We start from the raw sequence: 18737 nt of genomic DNA on the forward strand, positions 1-18737 counted from the left end.
CTCTGTGGAGACTCATGCAGACCCATAAGTAATCTGATGATTAATATACTGAAATGTCCTTATAACATTTAAAATGGCATCTTGCTTTTTCCATGGTTATCTTCACATTTTTCCCATCATAACTATTACCTAAATGGAAAGAAACTGTGGGAACAAATAAAATAACCCGTTTTGTAATCTTTGGTACTCAGTGATTATAAATGGTGGTTAATATTCTTATCTATATCATCATCTCTAAATTGTAAGCCCCAGAATAGATGCTACAACATCACCTGTAATGTTTTAAGAATGCAAATTTGGGGCCCCACTAGATTGTCTGAATAGAGTCCATGGTCAAATTTAAGGAAAAAAAGTGAGTTAATAAGTTTACATAAATTTTATGACCACACATATTCATTGTAATATATTATATATTATATACACACACATATATGGGTGTATGTGTATATAACTAAATATATAGTTTAAGCATATGTACATACACACATGAAATATGTCAGGTCATACATGTGATGTATGTGGAAAATATGTGTCTTGAAAGTACATATAACAAATGCAATTACGTTTATATGCATGCATTATAAACACACACTATCTATCTATCTATCTATCTATCTATCTATCTATCTATCTATCTTCTTCTTCATAAACTTTCCTTATAAGCTCTCAGGGAGATCTGAACTTCAATTCTGTAAATGGGGATTTAGAATGATTCTATGGTAGTTACGTATTATTGAAACCTAGGCATTTTGTACTGGATGGCATACCTTATGAAAATACAGAAAGTCTGCTAGCAGCTTTCTGTGCTATAGAGGGTAACAATTAGTTGTCTCATTTTCATTTATTTGAGATTAAAATGTGTTTTGATAGAGCTTAGTAGATAGTTATTTAAATGACAGTAATTCAGTTAAGCAATAAAGAATAAAATTGACATTTTAAAGGGCTGAGAATAAAACAGCATAACTTTGGTGTGAAAATTTAAGCATAATACATATTTTATTGTTCTCAATCATGAAAGCATGTTCTGAGAGACAAACACTAATAATACATTCCCAGGGTTAGTTTTGTATTGATTCTTTATGCAACCTGGATTAAGTATCTTTGAGTCTGTGTTCATGCGCGCGTGCGCACGCGCGCACACACACACACACACACACACACACACACACATCCTAATGATATTATTTTAAGAAATACCATGTAAAATTTTCTACATCTTAGACGTACCTTAAATGATAAGTTTCAGATTAGGGAATATTCAATAATTGGATAAGACAAATTCTCTATGAGTTTTATAGATACAGTTTTAAAAGCAAATTTTTCCCTAGTCTTACTTGATCTTAGTTCCTTCATTAATTAAGTTATTTCATGAAGATGGATGTTATATTCATATTGCTTTGTCTTCATTAGTGGGAGAGCTTATTCTTAACAGTTAAATGAATCTTATTGGTACATCTAAGAGAAATGGTTCCCTTCAATAATTCTAGATGTAATGCTTAATTATATACTAGTATATGTGGCCTTTCCATAAGAGTATAATCTTGCAAGAAAGGAAAATAGATTGATTCATGATCTTTCCCTTTAAAATAAATCTGAAGATGTAAAAAGAAAAACAAGTACTATAATTGAGGACAGATAACAGTTTGCATGTGTAACAACTCTGCTGAGCACAGTGACCCGCGGACTCATTATTCCCTCTCACACATCAGTTCATACATTGAAGCTGAAATGCAATGTTAAATGGATATTGAGTCAGAATACAGAAGAAAGAAACTTCCCTATCTATGCATATAAATTATTAATTGCTGCCACACAAAAGGATAAACAACTAATTTGAATGATGAAAATAACTAAGATAAAAAATATTTTTTAATGACACTGGTTCTATACTCTGAATTTTGAACATTAAATTCTGTGCAATTACTACCCAATATTACATTAGATTATCTTTTGACTTGCTACGATTTAAATACTTTTATTGTTAATTAAAAAAAACCTTATCACTTAATCAAAGCAAATCATATTTTTGCCATGAATTCTATGGAATTACCTAGTTATTCATATGCTTAATGGAATTAAACTTGAGTTTTGTTACCATTGACATTTAAAGCACACATCTGTATTGTATATCACAATCTGCTCCAAGAAACATCTGGCTAACAAATCAATTTGCATAAAATATATTAACAATGAAAAGCATCTCTACAGAAAATGCTTTAGGCTTTTTTTTTTTACATCTTGTCACACAATACCTATATGTACTATGCATATTCATGTCTATTATTTAAGTAGGAATGACAAATATTTTAGCAAACACAAAGTAGAATGTATTTTGCTGGTTTATACTGCCCTCTTTAGGCAACATAAAGAAGCTCAAAGAAAGATAGTTTTAAAGCAACATTATGTTTATAAAAATCGTCCTTAGTTATTAAACCTAAAACCTGTGATTCTTTTTAGAAGCTCTTCCAGCTGCTGTGGACATTGCTTTCCATTGGTTGGCAGGTGCTTATAGCATATTACTAAGATTTTAAATCCAACAGGATTAGTTTACAACTTTAAGATACGAGTGTGAACATTTAAATGGTCTCAACACAGCACACTGTATTGTAATATACCGATGGTATATTATGTATACATAATTGATTATACACATAATAGAAATCCTGTAAGATAAGAATTAGTAACACACAAGCAAAATTCTATTTTTGAGATAATTAAATCAAGGACCAAAATATGTTGGATATTCATTTGAAATCATAAGTAAAATCACATTTTAAAAAGCTATAAATCGATTTGTTGGGTGTTTTGATTAAAAAGTGAAGGTCTGCTGGTGTACCAGAATTCTTTTCTTCCACGAGGCTTCTAGTTAACTTTCACAGCAAGAAAATTAGCACATCTCATTCTATCCCTTTGCTCATGACTAACCTGCCTCTGAACTGTTGGATACTTCTGAGTGCCCACTATTAACAGATGGTGTGGAGGCCTGTGGAGATCCCGGAGCTATGCCTGTGTCATCGGCTTCCAGGACACCATCAGCATCCTTTTCATTAACATCTGGAAAACTGAGATCTGTGGAAGTCTCATTGTCACTAAGGCTGTCTGAAGTGCTTTGCCCTGATCCACTCTCTTCATCACTTGTCAGAACTGCCCAGGCTTTGGATTCTGGGGTGAGGGGAAGGACAGCACTGCCGGGCAGAGTGTTACGGTCCTCTTTCCCCTCACTGTTCTTCTGGGGTAGCGGATTTGTTGTTGGTGATTTATCAGGACTTTGATCCACACTAGTTACACCTGCGCCTCCATTTTCTTCTTCGGGATTCTCAAATAGCAAATGTGAACCTGGGTCACTCTGATCCACAAGGCTATTTTCCTGGGTGTCTGAGTCATTCATTACCTTTTCTTGGGACTCTCTATAGGGTGAGCATGACATACACTTATTTATGGGGAAGTGATCACTATCTATGTCATAATCATCATCATCATAGTCATCACCGTCTTCACCTTGCACTAAGTCAGCATCAGATCTGGCACTATGAGTCAGCTGAGAAGTAGCTTTAGAAGGAAGAAGCAACTTGGCTGTGGTCACAGAGTCATCTCTGTTGGGAGAAACAGTTGCTGTGGAAATGTACCCACTTCCTAATGGAACAGAGTGGTCAGTAGATACAAGTACATCAGAAACAACTGTTTGAAGACCAGCCAGCACCTTATCAGTAATAGAACTTTCAGTGAGCATGGAAACTTCCTCAGAATACACAAGCTTGTTTATAAGTGTATTTTGTGGTTCATCAATGGACAGAACAGGAGTAGCAAATGCATGCCCCGCTTTCCGAGGAAAGGCCTGGCTAATGTCCAGATATGCAGTTTGGAACAACTCATCATTACTGTACAAAGATGGCAGCACTTGCTGGGGACTTTTGCTCTTAAGCAAACCTTGTTCAAAATATTGCTCACTTGTGTAAGGAACTGCTAAACCTTGAAGTGAAGTGGAGTGCGCATGAGAAGGCGATACATCGAGAAGTGGTACAGATGTAAAGTGCAGCGTGCTTTCCCTTGAAGCAGACTCTGATGCCATGAGATGCAATATGGAAGAGCTACTTTGTTCAGCCTTGGGGGTTTCAGCCAATAGTGGATCGCTAGGCACAGATGGAAGAGCAGTTTTAAGCAAGGTGTCAACATCAGAAGCCTGAAAGGAAGGTTGCAGCAATACTTCAGTATTAAAAGGAGATGCAGCCTCATAGAGCAAGGGTTGTGTTGAAGGATGTAACACTTCACTAGAAGCAGGGTCAGAGAATGCTGGCTCTGAGTTTGTGCTAAGCACGGGTTTAAGCCAAGTGTCACCAAATGCTTGAGATACAGTGTGTGTAGCTTGAACTGGGAAGTTATTTTCTGGAACTTGACTAATCTCATGATCAAAAACCTTAGTGATGGGATAAGCAAGAGACTCTGGAAGCATGCCATTTATGCCAGAAATAGAACCCGGGTTTTCTTGTGAAGATGTATTCCACTTATTTACAACATCAGACATCTTTGGCATGACTGTGCTTTTAGAGTGGTACGCCATCTCACTGAAAGAAGATATGTTCAGTTCAGTCTCATTTTCATACATTATCTCACTTTTAGAAAGCGGCTTAACATCATCACCAAACACAGATGTCGTATATGTAAATTCAGCTACAGAAACAGGTGAAGAAATGTTAAGAGTTCTCAGCCCATCTGTGTCAGGTAAAAGCAATTCACTATCAGAGGAGGCTCCAGACCACTCCCCGTCACCAGAGAGGGCAGGAGGAGGCTGCAGTAATGATGCAGTTGGAGTAATAAATGAGGACTCAGGCACTGATATGTGGCTAGGACTGATAAGTAAGGACCCCTGATCAGACACATCGACAGAATCATGCACAGGTATTGCAGAACTGTAAGGAACAGTGAGCACGTGGTGGGAGCCCTCAGAGGCATAAGAAGGTTCAGGCCCTGAAGAATATGCATGCATAATGACATCACTGCTCGCTGATTCGATTTGAGAAACCATAGATGTTTTATAAAGGACAGCAGATTCACTACTAAATTCCAGCGTCTCTGAAGCAGTATGAGTAGTGGCCTGATGAGACACCACATCAGAATATTGAACAAGGCTGGGTTCTAACAGCAAATCACCCCCAGCCACCAGCAGAGAAGCATGCAAAGACAGCTTATCCCTCTCAGCAGCTGAAGTAACTTGTGGAAGGGTTTGAGAAACTGTATGCGGATGGCGAAACAATTCACTACTGAAGGAAGCAGAGGAAAATGGGAGCAAAGGTGCACCATCATAGGAAGACAGGATGGATTCAAATGACACACCGACACTGGGAAATACAGGCGTAGCATGCAAGGCCGAATCACTACTTGAAGCAGCAGGGGTAGTGTTGAGGGTCTGATTGTCAAGCAACAAAGGGGTGACTAGAGGAAAGACTTCACTACTGTAGGAAGGTTGAAGAGGTGTCTCACCATTGGATACTGGTTGAGTTGTCTGTGAATGGAGTACGGTGATAGTGGGAGCCAAATCAAGTGGTCTGGAGGATGGAGTGAAAGCATGTGGTGTTACTTCAGTTGGGAGGTAGGCAAAGGTAGAATAATGAGGCATTTCCATATCTGTGACTGAAGGACCCTGTGAGACCATGGCATCTGGAGAAAATGACTCAGTTGTCTCCCCAGATTCATCAATTTGTAGGTCCGTGGAGTTAACCTGGAGAAAGCTCTCTCTGCCAGATCCGGTCTCAGACTGTGTTGTTCGATCTGTGGAGCCAGGAAACCACACACTGCCATCAAGATCCTTTAGTGACTCATCTGAACCTGATGAAGCTGAATCTTCTGAAGCATTTCTTGTAGATCCTGGCTTCAGCACATCATATGTGACAGCCTCAGGCACTTCTGAAGAAGATACATATCCATGGGATATATTATCTGAGAAAAAAGGGACAGTAGAGGCTGCAGGGCTGGAGCCTGAAGAATCATCAGCTCCCCTGTCGAGCTTGAACTCAGTCAGTAAGTTTTCTTCCTCCCCGATGTCAGTAGACACCTCTTGATACTCTGTTAGGGAAACCATGTTTAAGGAGTCTGCAGTCCCAGACAAGTTCATCTGTGGGAAGACAAAGAGAGTTTTAGATCCATCATTTAAGGAGGCTGAAGTACCTTCCACACTGTGTGGTGGCAGCTTAGCATCAGTCTGAGAAGGCAGGGAAATTTCTTCTTCTGTATCTAATTCAGCAACCTGTTGGGAATTAGAGTTCAGAGATGTGTTGAGAACATCACTCTTTCCAGTGAATTCACTTCCTCTTGTTGGTGATCTGTTAGTTTTGGCTTCATTATATTTAGTCCCCATGTGAGTATAGTGAGTTGTGGTAGAAACCTGGGGTTCCTTTTTCCTTATTTGATTTGTGGTACTGTCTCTACTGGGATTCAAGCCAGTGTTTTCTTCATTGTCTTTTCCATATTCTTCCTCCTGTGAAAGGCAAACAAAATTTAAAGGAGCATAAAGAAATTAGAAGGGAAAAAGTCTAAATATCTTACACAGCATTACACTATGAATCTTCACTTGTAGGCCCTTCGTGACTTCTCACTCTCATAGGACATGGTTCTCTTATTCTATTTTCTTTTCTATTCTATCTTTTGTATTTATTCAACATGCATCTATCATATTACTTTTATTTTATATTCAATAGAAAAAGCAATTAAACTAAATTAAGCCACCTTCATTTTAATGTTACATAAGAGAACCAAAATAACATCACAAAATATTTGCTTTCTAATCTGACCCAGTTCTGCTGAGCACCAGTGTTCTGCTTAGTGGGATAGAATTTCTACCTTATCCCTCAACATTAACAGTTTAAGAAACTGCCTAGCTCTCTGGTGTCACTCCACATTAAGTCCCAACACCAAGCTCTGTTCAAACCTTCCATTTCCTGTTTTTTCTCTCATCTCTGACAGATGACACTCTTCTTCATTTTCCAAGGAAAACAGAAACCAAGAGACAAAAACCACATATGTTCCCAACACTGAAAACCCCACTCAGTTAAGCAACCCCTACCCTACCCCTGTTCTTTTGTAATTGTTAGCTTTTCCTCCAAAGGCTCATTCCACATCTGCGTAGGAGTCTACTTTCTCTTGTCTCCTTCCAAATTGAACACAGTGGAGTATTCCGAATTTTCTCAAATCCTCAGATTATTCTAACCAGTTTAAGTGAATTCAGGTCTCTACTGTTGAAAATGAGCATAAAAGAAATTCTCAAATTTAACCTCAATTATCATTTTAGTTTTCTTTCTCCCTTCTGAACCTAATTTCCCCAAAGATGTATCATGTATTGCTGCTATACATGATCTAATAATCTCTATGGGCCATGCACTAATATCATCTTTGCTTATGTTCCCCATTAATACACTTTATCATACCATACCATAAACCATGTAGATTTCCATAACGATTTCATGAGAGCCTGGTGGTACTCACCTATTTTTTCCCATTGCATATTTTGGGGAAAAAGCTATACACCCATCATGCACATATGCTTTAAGTGATTTCTTTCCTAGCAGATTTTAAATTTTATGACTTTCAAATTAAACACCTCTTGGAAGCTGAAAAAGATGATCGACTGTTCTCCATGCATTGCTGGATTCTGTGAGGTCATACTACCTTGTGCCACCATTTCAAGAATATATCGCTCATGCTGTATGATTAATATATACATTATATGATTGCAAATATTCTAACAAATACTCTGTCTTGTAAGTTCTTGCAGAATTGTAATTTCTCTCTTCTTTCTTCTGTGTCATCATACCTGACTTCTCAATGTTTTTATTTCTTAAATGTAAAGCTCTAAAGTCCTGACCATGTGGAGAAGTCTACTTTTCATAGCTTTACGATCTGGAGAGGATACTCAGGACTCAAAAACTGTCATGAATACAATCCACACACTTCTCAGCCTCCCTCATTCACTCCTGCATGAAATGTAAGATTAGGTGGTATTAGGAATTAAACAGTGGGTGGGTTGAGCAGTATTTTCAACCCATTTCAAAGTCACACTGTAGGAAAACAACACTATTAAATTTATCTGTTCTGAACTGACCACATACTTTGTAGTTAATTTCATTAGGATGAAACATGCTGATTTGTAAAGTTACATTGGCTAACCACAGTACCTGGACCTATTGTTTTAATTCCCAGGTATATGGTGGCAGCTGACTCCTTTCCCAGAGCAGTGCAAACTGTTATGGTTTTACATTATAAAACAGGACTTCTGCTTCTTTGGATGCTATTGTGATGGGAAATCCCACAGATAATATAGTTCTTCATAAATTCTCATTCTCTTCCAGATCACAAACTTTCCTGACGTGGAAATGATTATTATTTTTAAGTTCTACTGAGTCTTCTTGCATATCCTCTTTCTCTGTGAGCTATGCATTCTCTCCCTTTATTTTCCGATTATCCACACTTTTCCATTGTGTTGTGCTAGGAAGTGGGGAGTAGGAAAGTGAGTCTATTTTTCAGGGTTTTTGTCTCCTGTGTTTTCAGCACAGGATGACCCTGTCCTACAGAGGTCACAGTATCTGCAGGGAGACAGTCTCTACACCTTTGCCCTGCCTTTCAGGCGTATGTATAGCAAACAGTCTCTGATAGCTGGAGGCCCAAGTGTAAAAGGCACCTCTTGACATCCACTGACCTTCTCACACGCCGATGAATAGGTTTTTTGTTTGTTTGTTTGTTTTTATTAAATCAACTTCAATGAGTACACTAGACTGTGACATCTGTTTCTTGTTGGAACCTGGACAGATGTGCTGGGCTTTTTTCCCTCTTTCTGTTGAGGAACCTTTAACCATAGCATGAAAGACTGTGGAGATGTAATCCACAAACATTGCAGTTTACTTCTCTAACAAGAAGATCTGCTTGTTTGTAATACATACAGCTAGTGAGAGTTAAATAACATGGCATATATATATATATATATATATATATATATATATATATATATCCTTTAACATCTCTAATCTTACACTGCTAGAATTTATAGCCTATTCACACTACTGAAAGCTATAATAAACACAACACTGTAGTTTTATAGAGAAATTTGCTAGTAATTAACACTGGAAAATTTCAGACTTTTTTTTTTTTTTTTTTTTGGTTTTTTGAGACAGGGTTTCTCTGTGTAGCTTTGCGCCTTTCCTGGTTCTCACTTTGTAGACCAGGTTGGCCTTGAACTCACAGAGATCCGCCTGCCTCTGCCTCCCAAGTGCTGGGATTAAAGGCATGTGCCACCAAGGCCCGGCTGGAAAATTTCAGACTTTTGAAAGCTTTTCCTAAGGCCTCTTTAGTATCAATATTAATTAATACTAAAAATGAACAGAGAATTGTAATCATGGCAATTATAATGAAAGGTAATTGCATATTGCATTTCTTATGAGATGGAATACAAACAATATCAGTTGCTAAATTACTAGAATAGGGCTCGCTTCAGTTTATCAGATAAAAAAGAGTTAATTTGGCAGCATAGCAAATTAAGGATTGTTCCTTCTTTTGACTTGATTCTGTTAATAATTTTAGGCATTATTTGTACACATGTGAACATGAGCATATGGCCACACACAAAAAGTGATCCGTAGATGAATTTTGTGAACTCTTGTTATAAAGTAGAATATGTACTTGGGAAGGTACGAAAGGTTAACGATATAAATATATCGTTAAAAATCATTGAGGTAATTTTTCTGTATGACCTGATTTCAATTCTTTAGTAGGTAATGGCATTAATTATCATTTTTCTCTGCTCCTACACAATTTGTACATATGCACATGCTCATATCATCTAGAGTGCCTGGTTTGAAAATATAGTTTCAGTTATGATGTACAAAACATTGGTGGTTAGGTTGAAATATACATTCACTCAATTGTTTTCTCTCATGCCAAAGACTAAGATAATGTTAAAATTTGTTGATATTTTCAAATGTTTATTCAGAGGACATTGTACTAGAAACATATGCTTTTTATATGATTAGCTCAAATACAAATTCTATTTGTAACCTGCTTCATATTTATTATGAATCTGTCATTGGTTATTTATAAACTACAACATTTTTAAAAACTAGGAAAATATTACTAGAGAAATTAGATTCTACAAAGTTCTAATACAGCTGTAGCTTATAGCTACAATTATTTGTAAAGCTGATTAGTTTTTTCATTATAACCATTTTTGGGGTGTTATACTAATCAAAATGCCTTCTAGGTTCATCATAAATCACATATACTGAGTGTGTGACATTAGTGCACAAAAATTAATCCAACAGTGAATCATACAACAGTATCTAAAATCCAAGCAATAATTCTAGATAGGCTTTTAAACTTTGAAACATTTGAATATAAAAATCGCTATGATACCTTGATGATTTCTTCAGATCCAATTAATTCAGGAAAAAGGTCAAGTTCTACAAAGTTAAAAAACAATATTATTAGCAGTTTTAATTTAACTTCTGCAGCCTTATAGGCTTATCTTTGGGTAGAAAGGGAAATGGTTAAATGAAAAGTGAAAAATCACTAGCTTTGAAAATATCTCAAAATAAAAATGCCAAAAACTGACATGTGACATTGACATTGATTACCATCTTCCACTAGAATTGTCTTCCCCAAGCCTAGCCCAACTCCTACCAAAGCTGAGAATAAAAAAGAGGACATGACAGTGATAAAACTCAAGGTCAAAACAAGCCCGGTTTCTCATCAGCACATCTTTGGAGCTGATGGGAGGAGAACTGAGGGGCGACAGGGACTTTCTAGAGCTTTGGGCAGGAGTAATTTCATGACTTGCTTAACTTCCTGAAGTTCTTCTGACCGAGGGCCAAGTAATTCTTTCTTACTCTCCTAATTTGTGCTTGTGTTTACTAGAATGTAGGTTCCTGCACCAGGTAAAAAGGAGAACTTTTTATCAGCGAGCTTCAGCTCGGGCTGGCACCATGGAGAGCTGGACAGAAAGATCCCTATGTATGTTCTCCAGGAAATTCATCTAATGCCATTTATGCTATTGTAGAGAATCAGTAACCAGATTCATCCAAGCCTGATTTTTATTTTTCCCAACCAATTAGATCAACACTTTTTTTTTTTACCATTGCTAAAAAACAAAAAACAAAAAACAAAACCAAAAAACAAAAAAACAACAACAACAACAAAAAAAAACCTGTTAACAACCAGTGATTGAATGCTTGCCTGGAAAAGATTAAGACCTGGTTCTTGCTGTGCAGAAAGGAATCTAGCACACAGACAAATTACTGGGAGTTTATAGATATTTCTCAGTCTTCGGTCCAATGCTGGGTTTATTAGGAAGAGAATAAACACAGTAGTAGTGAGAGCTTGGGGACATTGTTTCAGTGATGTTTTTATTATATACAGATTTTTATGAAACTTCACTCCATTGCTCCATCTTGATGTTGCTTATGCTCCATGTTTAAGTCTTTCCACAGTAAATGCATAGTCTAAAGAAATTCCATGGCATAGGTGAATTGATATTAAAAATTCATCATATTTTGACTTTCCCTTCAATACAGACTGTCACAAGTTCATTTTTTGTCATCAGAAACTCGCTAGGTATTAATAGATATAAAAGCAAAAAAAAAGTTGGGTCCATGAATTCTATTTAGAAGAGAAATCACACAATGTCTATAAATGTACTCAATTCCTATGATTTAAAGTTAATACTCTTAAAAGCTTAACAATTTCAGAGTTACTTATCCTTACTAATTTTCTGTGCCATCAAGGTGAAGATTCTCACTTGAAATACTCCCAGACTTACATTAAATTCTCCTGATTTTTTCCTTGTGAAAATCGACTATGAAAGAATTTGGAAATTTTATATGGGCCAATTGTTCTGTTTTTGTTCCCATGAAATCATTTCCTTACATCTGGTTTTCAAGCTGTTTATCACAATGGTTCCAAGTTAAAGTAATATCAATAATCTCAAACACCTGAGTCTTTGTAACCTTCAAGAAAACCAACATGTGGAAAATTCACAACATAACAATGCTCTGTGGCTGAATCGACCTTCAGCTTACTTTTGTGAAAACCGCAGCTAGAATAGAAAGGCCCATGTATGTAATCATCTTCAAACCCTGTCCATGAGACACTCCCTGGGGCTTCCCAGAAGCCACAGCTTTTCAACTGCTTTGAACCATTTTAATGATATAAGGGCAAATAATAATTAAATATTTCTTAATAATGAATATATTATACTATATATTTTTCATCTTTATGGAAAAAACTCAACAGTCAATTCCTTTCAACATGCATCAGAAGATGTTTCAGATTTTTAGGACTGTTTTACTTCATTTGACTACGTATTTTTAATGGAAAAAAAACTAATTTTCTTATTTATTTGATGGGATTGGGGTGAAGGTTGACTTCCTTTCACTTCAGTATTCTCAGGATGTATTGCATTGGATATAGTTTACCTTTTACTAGCCAGCATTAGTTAATTATATGGATCATGGTTTCCCCAAAGTGAAATGTGTATATTCATCCCACCATGTAACCCCAGAGTATGAGTCACCACTACTGTACTTGAGTTTGCTATTCACTGCAGTAAGAACAAGCCTTCTCTGGGCCTTCTTAGGTTCTGGAGCGGTCTTTGTGGTCCTCTTGATCCCATGGCAATCTCACAGATGGGGACCTTAGGAGCAGGTCCCCCCGCATCTTCACAATGCTAAGTATAAACTTGCTTTTTGAAAGATCTTTACTCAATTTTCCAACTGGACTCAGATCATTTTAATAGAAATTCTGGGGTTTCATAAATAGGACAATTTTAGAAACTGTTTGTGTTTCCTTTCAAGATTCTGAAGTCATACTTTTGAGTGAGAAGGTTCAAAACCAGCATCCAAGGTAGAGCTGGACAGCAAGGGGTTTCATATTGGTCTCCCCTTGCTGTTCTTCAAAAATAGTAATTGATATTCTAGTAATTACCAGTTGACTTGGGTATTACCGATACATTAAAAAGTTTACAAAATATATTGGTTTATAGAGTATCCTCACTTCAGCAAAATAAGCTCCAAGTCAGCCAGGGGAAAATCTGATAGTGGATGCCTGTGTCTGTTTTTGTTTGTTTGTTTCTTTCTTTCTTTCTTTTGGAGTGAATACTTAAGATTCACATTTGTGTAATATCTGATCAAACACAGGTGACAGACTATTTGAAGCACATGTATTGTAAGATATATTTAAAAGTAATACATTAGTAGAATATTAGAGCCTTAATATTTCACAATACAAGGAAGCAACACTGATAAAGTTTTAGGGCAAAGTTTTTAATTGTTTCAAGGTAAGCCAAGTTTCACAGTGCAGAATGTAAAAGCAATGTAGACTCCAATTGCTTCAAACTGTAATATAAGATGTAAGTATATCAGCATTAGTAGCATGGCATGATGCATGAGGGGTAATGACAGATACAGCGACGTAACAAGACACCTGGAGACAAACTGCAAAGCACACGGTGGGTGGAGAGTAAAATGTGTGGATTTATTTTGTCATGTGTTTAAATTTAACATATACAGTTATCAAAGTCCTAAAATGTATATGTTAAAGTGTCTTCTATATTGCATAATCTTTATCAAAGAAGAGAATTAAACATGCTTATATTAGTTACAATGAAATGAATATATTTATCAATTATTCATTTAGGAATAACTTGCATTTGTAAATATAATTTCCTAAAATGTCTCTTAAAAGAATATTTCTTCTCAACACTAAGAAGGCATCCTTGAGACTTTTAACTTTAATTATTTTCTTAACACGAATTTATGCATGTATTTTAAAATAGTGCTTGATGTAATACTGGACATTGGTTTATATTAATATTGTTATATATAGTGACAAGTAAAATTAGGATGCACAAGCAATAATATTGTAGAACTATCAATCTAAATGTACAATTTAATCAAACTAGGAAGTTAAAGAGCTAATTTAGAAGACCGAATTTTCCTCAGATATTGAGTGAATACTCAAGGTCTATGAAAACATGAGGGCAATTATAAACTGCCTGCATCATTTCTTTTGAACACGATCAATAAGCTATACAGCATTTAGAAAACAGCTTCTTTCAAATAACAGCAGATGAATTCATTCGTCTGTATTATCACATCACCAAGGAAAAGAAGTAGCAATGGTCAACAGGATGAAATGGCACTGATCAGAACTATAAAACACTTGTCAACCTCACACGTTCCTATATTAGCCACAACAAGACTCACTAATTAGAAAGTGACCTATTTTTCCACACTACGAGGTGGTGTCACTGTCCAGAGTGTGCTATGTTTACCACAGAAACAATATTTAAGCTGTTGTGAATTGTAAGTGAACAAATTAAGATACAGCCTTTAAAATCAGGAGGAAAAGCTTAAGAATTAATACTTTCATAATTAATAAGAAAACTCTGAGCTTGGAATAAACTGCTTCTTGATGGACAGGCGTTTTTTGATGGGCATAGTTAAGGGATAGTCTACCCACTATGTTCATTATCTTGGGGTTGTATGCTTATCCGATCAAATATCACCCTACACTAAAGCACCATTGTTATACAAAGTGCTTTTGGGGTCTGAGACATCCGTGGAGATTAAATGGTAGGTCCAACCTATAGTCCCGTCATAGAAATGTTCAACAGTGCCCCGATCCTTTGAATAAATAGAAATTAAGTTGTAATTTTTATTATTTATACAAACAAGAAAATACTAGCAATGTGCTAAGATAGACTCACTCTAGAAACAAAGCACCCAGAGATAAGTTATAGAGAAGACATCCATTTGATCATTCTCATATGCAACAAGTATCTCAGATGAAAAAAAAGAACAAAAAGTTGAAAAATTTGGCATAGTAACCAGTGTAGGACAGGATACAGTAAGCAGCTCATTTCTTATAAATGCCTTGGAATCTGTTTTATGTACAGAGATGAGGGTGATATATATAACTAAAATAAGATAACTGAGTGACTATGCCCAATATAATTCATCCTACAATGTATCAATTATATAATACATTTTGATCGATTTATATGTGCTTGGCCAACCTGGACAATGTTGTCTTGTTACTGATGTTACTTTCTGGATAGACACATGTGAGGAACTTGGAGAAACCTGCTGTTCCTTAGAATATCATGACACAGAATATAACTGGTCAGTTCTTGCAAGTCTCTCCTTTAAATAAAATTTAGCATTTAACTTTTCATTTAAAAAAACAAAAAACCTAAAAGTGCAAGGCCCTGGGTTCTGTCCTCAGCTCTGGGAAAAAAAAAATTTTTTTTTCGAACCCAAAGAGACAGCTGACCTGGGCTCCTGGGAGCTCATGGATTCTGGACTGACAGCTAGGGAGCCTGCATGGGATCAACCTAGGCCCTCTGCATGTGTGTGACAGTTGTATAGCTTGGTCTGTTTGTGGGGCTCCTAGCAGTGGGATCAGGATCTGTCCCTGGAGCTTGAGCTGGCTTTTGGGAACACAATCCCCATGCTGGGTTGCTTTGTCCAGCCTTGATGCAGGGGGAGAAGCTTTGTCCTGCCTCAACTTGATGTGCCATGCTTTGTTGACACCCATGGGAGGCCTGCCCCTTTCTGAACAGAAACAGAAGAGGAGTGGATTGGGAGGGCAGTGGGGATTGGAGGAGAGGAGGGAGGAGCAACTGCAGTCAGGATGTAAAATAAATGAAACAATTAATTAATGAAAAAAAGAAAAAAAAATCACATTTTTTTTTTAAAAGGCAGTAGAAAAAATGGTTCTCTAGAGGCCCTGAGGTCTAACATTTAAAAACAAGCATGTCATCACATGAACAAGTCACCACCTGTCAATAGGCAAGACTTTGGAGCATTTGGCTGAGAAGCGAATGCATTATGATATTTCACAGTTACCCATTCCTTACAGTTAAAAATCCACTAGTTAGAACACTTATGTAAGGTGATGAAACGCGCTCTTTATGGGAGCTCACACTGGCTTCAACTTCCACTGCAGTCTTTAGACAAGGAAAGCCAGGCATTTCCTCCTCTGTACATAAAACACAGTAATGCTGCAACTATTCATTGACATGGAACTGGTAAACACTATAACAACTAGAATCATGACAGGGGTGACCAAACATTATTCACATTTATGTATGTGTATATGCATATATGTGAATATGCATATTGGGAAGCATACCCATACATATATGTACACGTACAAACTTCAATTCTAACGCTTGAAAACTACTTTTAGTGATAAAAGGAAAACTATGGAAATATGGAAATTATCTAATTATGCTTATATGTTGATTTATTTATTGCATATGTTTGAGATCAAAAGATTTTTCCCTAATATTTAGAAAGGATGCATGCAGATAAACACAATTAGAAACACTTTTGATTCTGTGAAAATAAGTTTGGTATATTAAGGAAGCAAAAAACATGCCCCAATCAAATTATAAAAAGTGGAAAAATATTTAAAGTAAACTTTGAGATGCTTTGTATAGATATTTCAAAATACCTGGCATGGTCCTAGGATAGAATATACTTACTACATGCTTTGGGGGCTGAAAAGGAAATAAATACAAATGAAACCAAGTCTTAAGTAAGTCTAAAATAAGTCTCAATATTCACTTGTCAATTTCCATTTTGATGATATTTGCAAACATGAATATATCTTGTTTTTCTTATTGCATAAGTGTCAAATATTGGCATTAATAATAAATGTACAGATTACCTTGTACATTAAAAAAAAAGAATTTTTTCTGCCCTGTAACAAAAGAGAAATTTTACCTTTGTTCAAAAGGATATAAAGTCAGTCCTATGTTTACGTTTTGGGGAATACTCCACACTGATTTCCATAGTGGCTGTACCAGTTTCCATTCCCACCAATTGTGAATAAGAGTTCTGTGGTGGCATGAAAGAAAATGGCCCCTACAGGAAGTGGAACTATTAGGAGGTGTGGCCTTGTGGGAAGAAGTGTGTCACTGTGGGGGTGGGATTTGAAGTCTCCTTTTGCTCAAGCTATGCTCAGTGTGACAAACAGTTGCTTCTGCTGCCCATGGATTAAGATGTGGAACTCTCAGCTCTTTCTCCAGCACCATATCTGCCCGCATGCTGCCATGAAGATAATGGACTAAACCTCAGAAACTGTAAGCCAGCCCCAGTTAAAATTTTGACTTTATAAGGGTTGCTGTGGTCATGGTGTCTCGTCACAGAAATAGAAACCCTAAGACAAGTTCTTTCCATAGATTTTCACCAGCATTGGTTGTCTTTTTTTTTTTCCCTTGAAGAAAGCCACTCTGAGTAGGGTGAGATTAAAATCTCAAAGTGGTTTTAGTTTGCATTTCCTTGATGGCTAAAGGTGTTGAATACTTATAAATATTTATTGGCCATTTGTGTTTCTTTCTTTGTTTTTTTCTTTTCTTTTCTTTTCTTTCTTTGTTTTTTTCTTTTCATTTCTTTTCTTTCTTTCTTTCTTTCTTTCTTTCTTTCTTTCTTTCTTTCTTTCTTTCTTTCTTTCTTTCCTTCCTCCCTCCCTCCCTCCTTCCCTCCCTTCCCTCTTTCTTTGAGAACCATTTCTTTAGTTCACTGTCCTATGCAACATTCACATTTACTATGGCACTATTCATGATGACAGCAAATGGGACCAGCCTAGATGTCCATCAGCAGATAAATGAATGTAGAAACTGTGGCACATATCACACAATAGAACTGAAGTCAGGCATTACAAAAAATAATGACATTGATGGGAAAATGGTGAAGCTGGAGACTGCTGCATTTAGCTACGTAACCCAGACCCTGAAAGAGAAATACTGTATTTTTCCATTTACATGTGAATTCTAGATTTTGATTTTCATATATGTGTAGGAGTTGGTGGGCACAGTTCATCAAACTAGAAAGGAGTCCATGAGAGGGGAAAAAGAGGTCTTAAGTAGGGGGTAGGGGGTAATAGAATATACATGGCCTGAAAGCAGAAGGGTGGCTTCTGGGTGAGAACGGGGCCAGTGGGAGGAAAGAGGAAGAGAGGAGTGGGGGATCAACACAAATATGTGTAATGTGTAGGAAAAGGCTATAATGAAACCCACTACTTTGAATGCTAATAAAAAAATAAACAACAAAGTCAGAAGAAAGCGCATGTGTGGCCAGTTATCCAAGCAGCCTCATTTACTCAGGAAAATAGTAGAGCATCTCAGGAGAGCACTCACCAGTATCTTCAGCAGGCATGTCAACTACCAGTTGATCACTGTATTTTCCATATAAGCCATTAGTGCATATGGCCACTATTTGAAGAACGTAACTCATATTAGGTAGCAAGTTATTGAGAATAGCACCCTAGGGAAAAAAAAAAGACATTACAAATGATACAAAATATTCTTCTCAGAAAATATTAAGAGTGAGAAGTAAACAACTCTCTTTCTCCTGACTATGTGTCCCAGCATGAAAATGCATGCCTGTGCACATGTATGAGTATTTGTATCTCACAAAGCAGTGTTAGCTTCGTTATGCATTATCAGAGGAAATATTTGCTCATAATTTGTCAATTTTCCTACATCAATCTCTCTATATTCTAGACAAATGAATTCAAAAGTAGTTAAAGTTTTTATCTATTGTGTCCCTATGCTATCAAACATACTAATAATGGAAGGTTTATTTAAATAGGTTTCAAAGAGTTGCAGTCTTGCTGCCTGAATGCAGAGTTCAGAGACTTTCTGGTGCAATGGTGTCTTCCTGTACCTGCATCCAGATGAAGGACTGTGAACCCAC

The 18737-nt window shown here is 36.6% G+C and overlaps 1 protein-coding gene across 7 annotated transcripts in view; it reads right to left on the minus strand.

The window, feature by feature from the left end:
- Ptprz1 (protein tyrosine phosphatase receptor type Z1) overlaps window positions 1-18737 on the minus strand; it is a 188655-nt gene that overhangs the window by 52490 nt on the left and 117428 nt on the right. For 5 of the 7 annotated variants that reach the window (XM_028872992.2, XM_028872993.2, XM_037203492.1 and 2 more), the window contains exons 10-12: window positions 18179-18305; window positions 10393-10439; window positions 2926-6472 (exon numbers count right to left, since the gene is read on the minus strand). In XM_028872992.2, coding sequence (XP_028728825.1) covers window positions 2926-6472; window positions 10393-10439; window positions 18179-18305 — 3721 coding nt within the window. The remainder of the gene's footprint in view (window positions 1-2925; window positions 6473-10392; window positions 10440-18178; window positions 18306-18737) is intronic. The other 2 variants (XM_028872997.2, XM_028872995.2) reach the window with 1 other exon arrangement.

Source organism: Peromyscus leucopus, chromosome 3 (genome assembly GCF_004664715.2).
Source record: "Peromyscus leucopus breed LL Stock chromosome 3, UCI_PerLeu_2.1, whole genome shotgun sequence".
In the NCBI taxonomy this organism is placed as follows: domain Eukaryota; kingdom Metazoa; phylum Chordata; class Mammalia; order Rodentia; family Cricetidae; genus Peromyscus; species Peromyscus leucopus.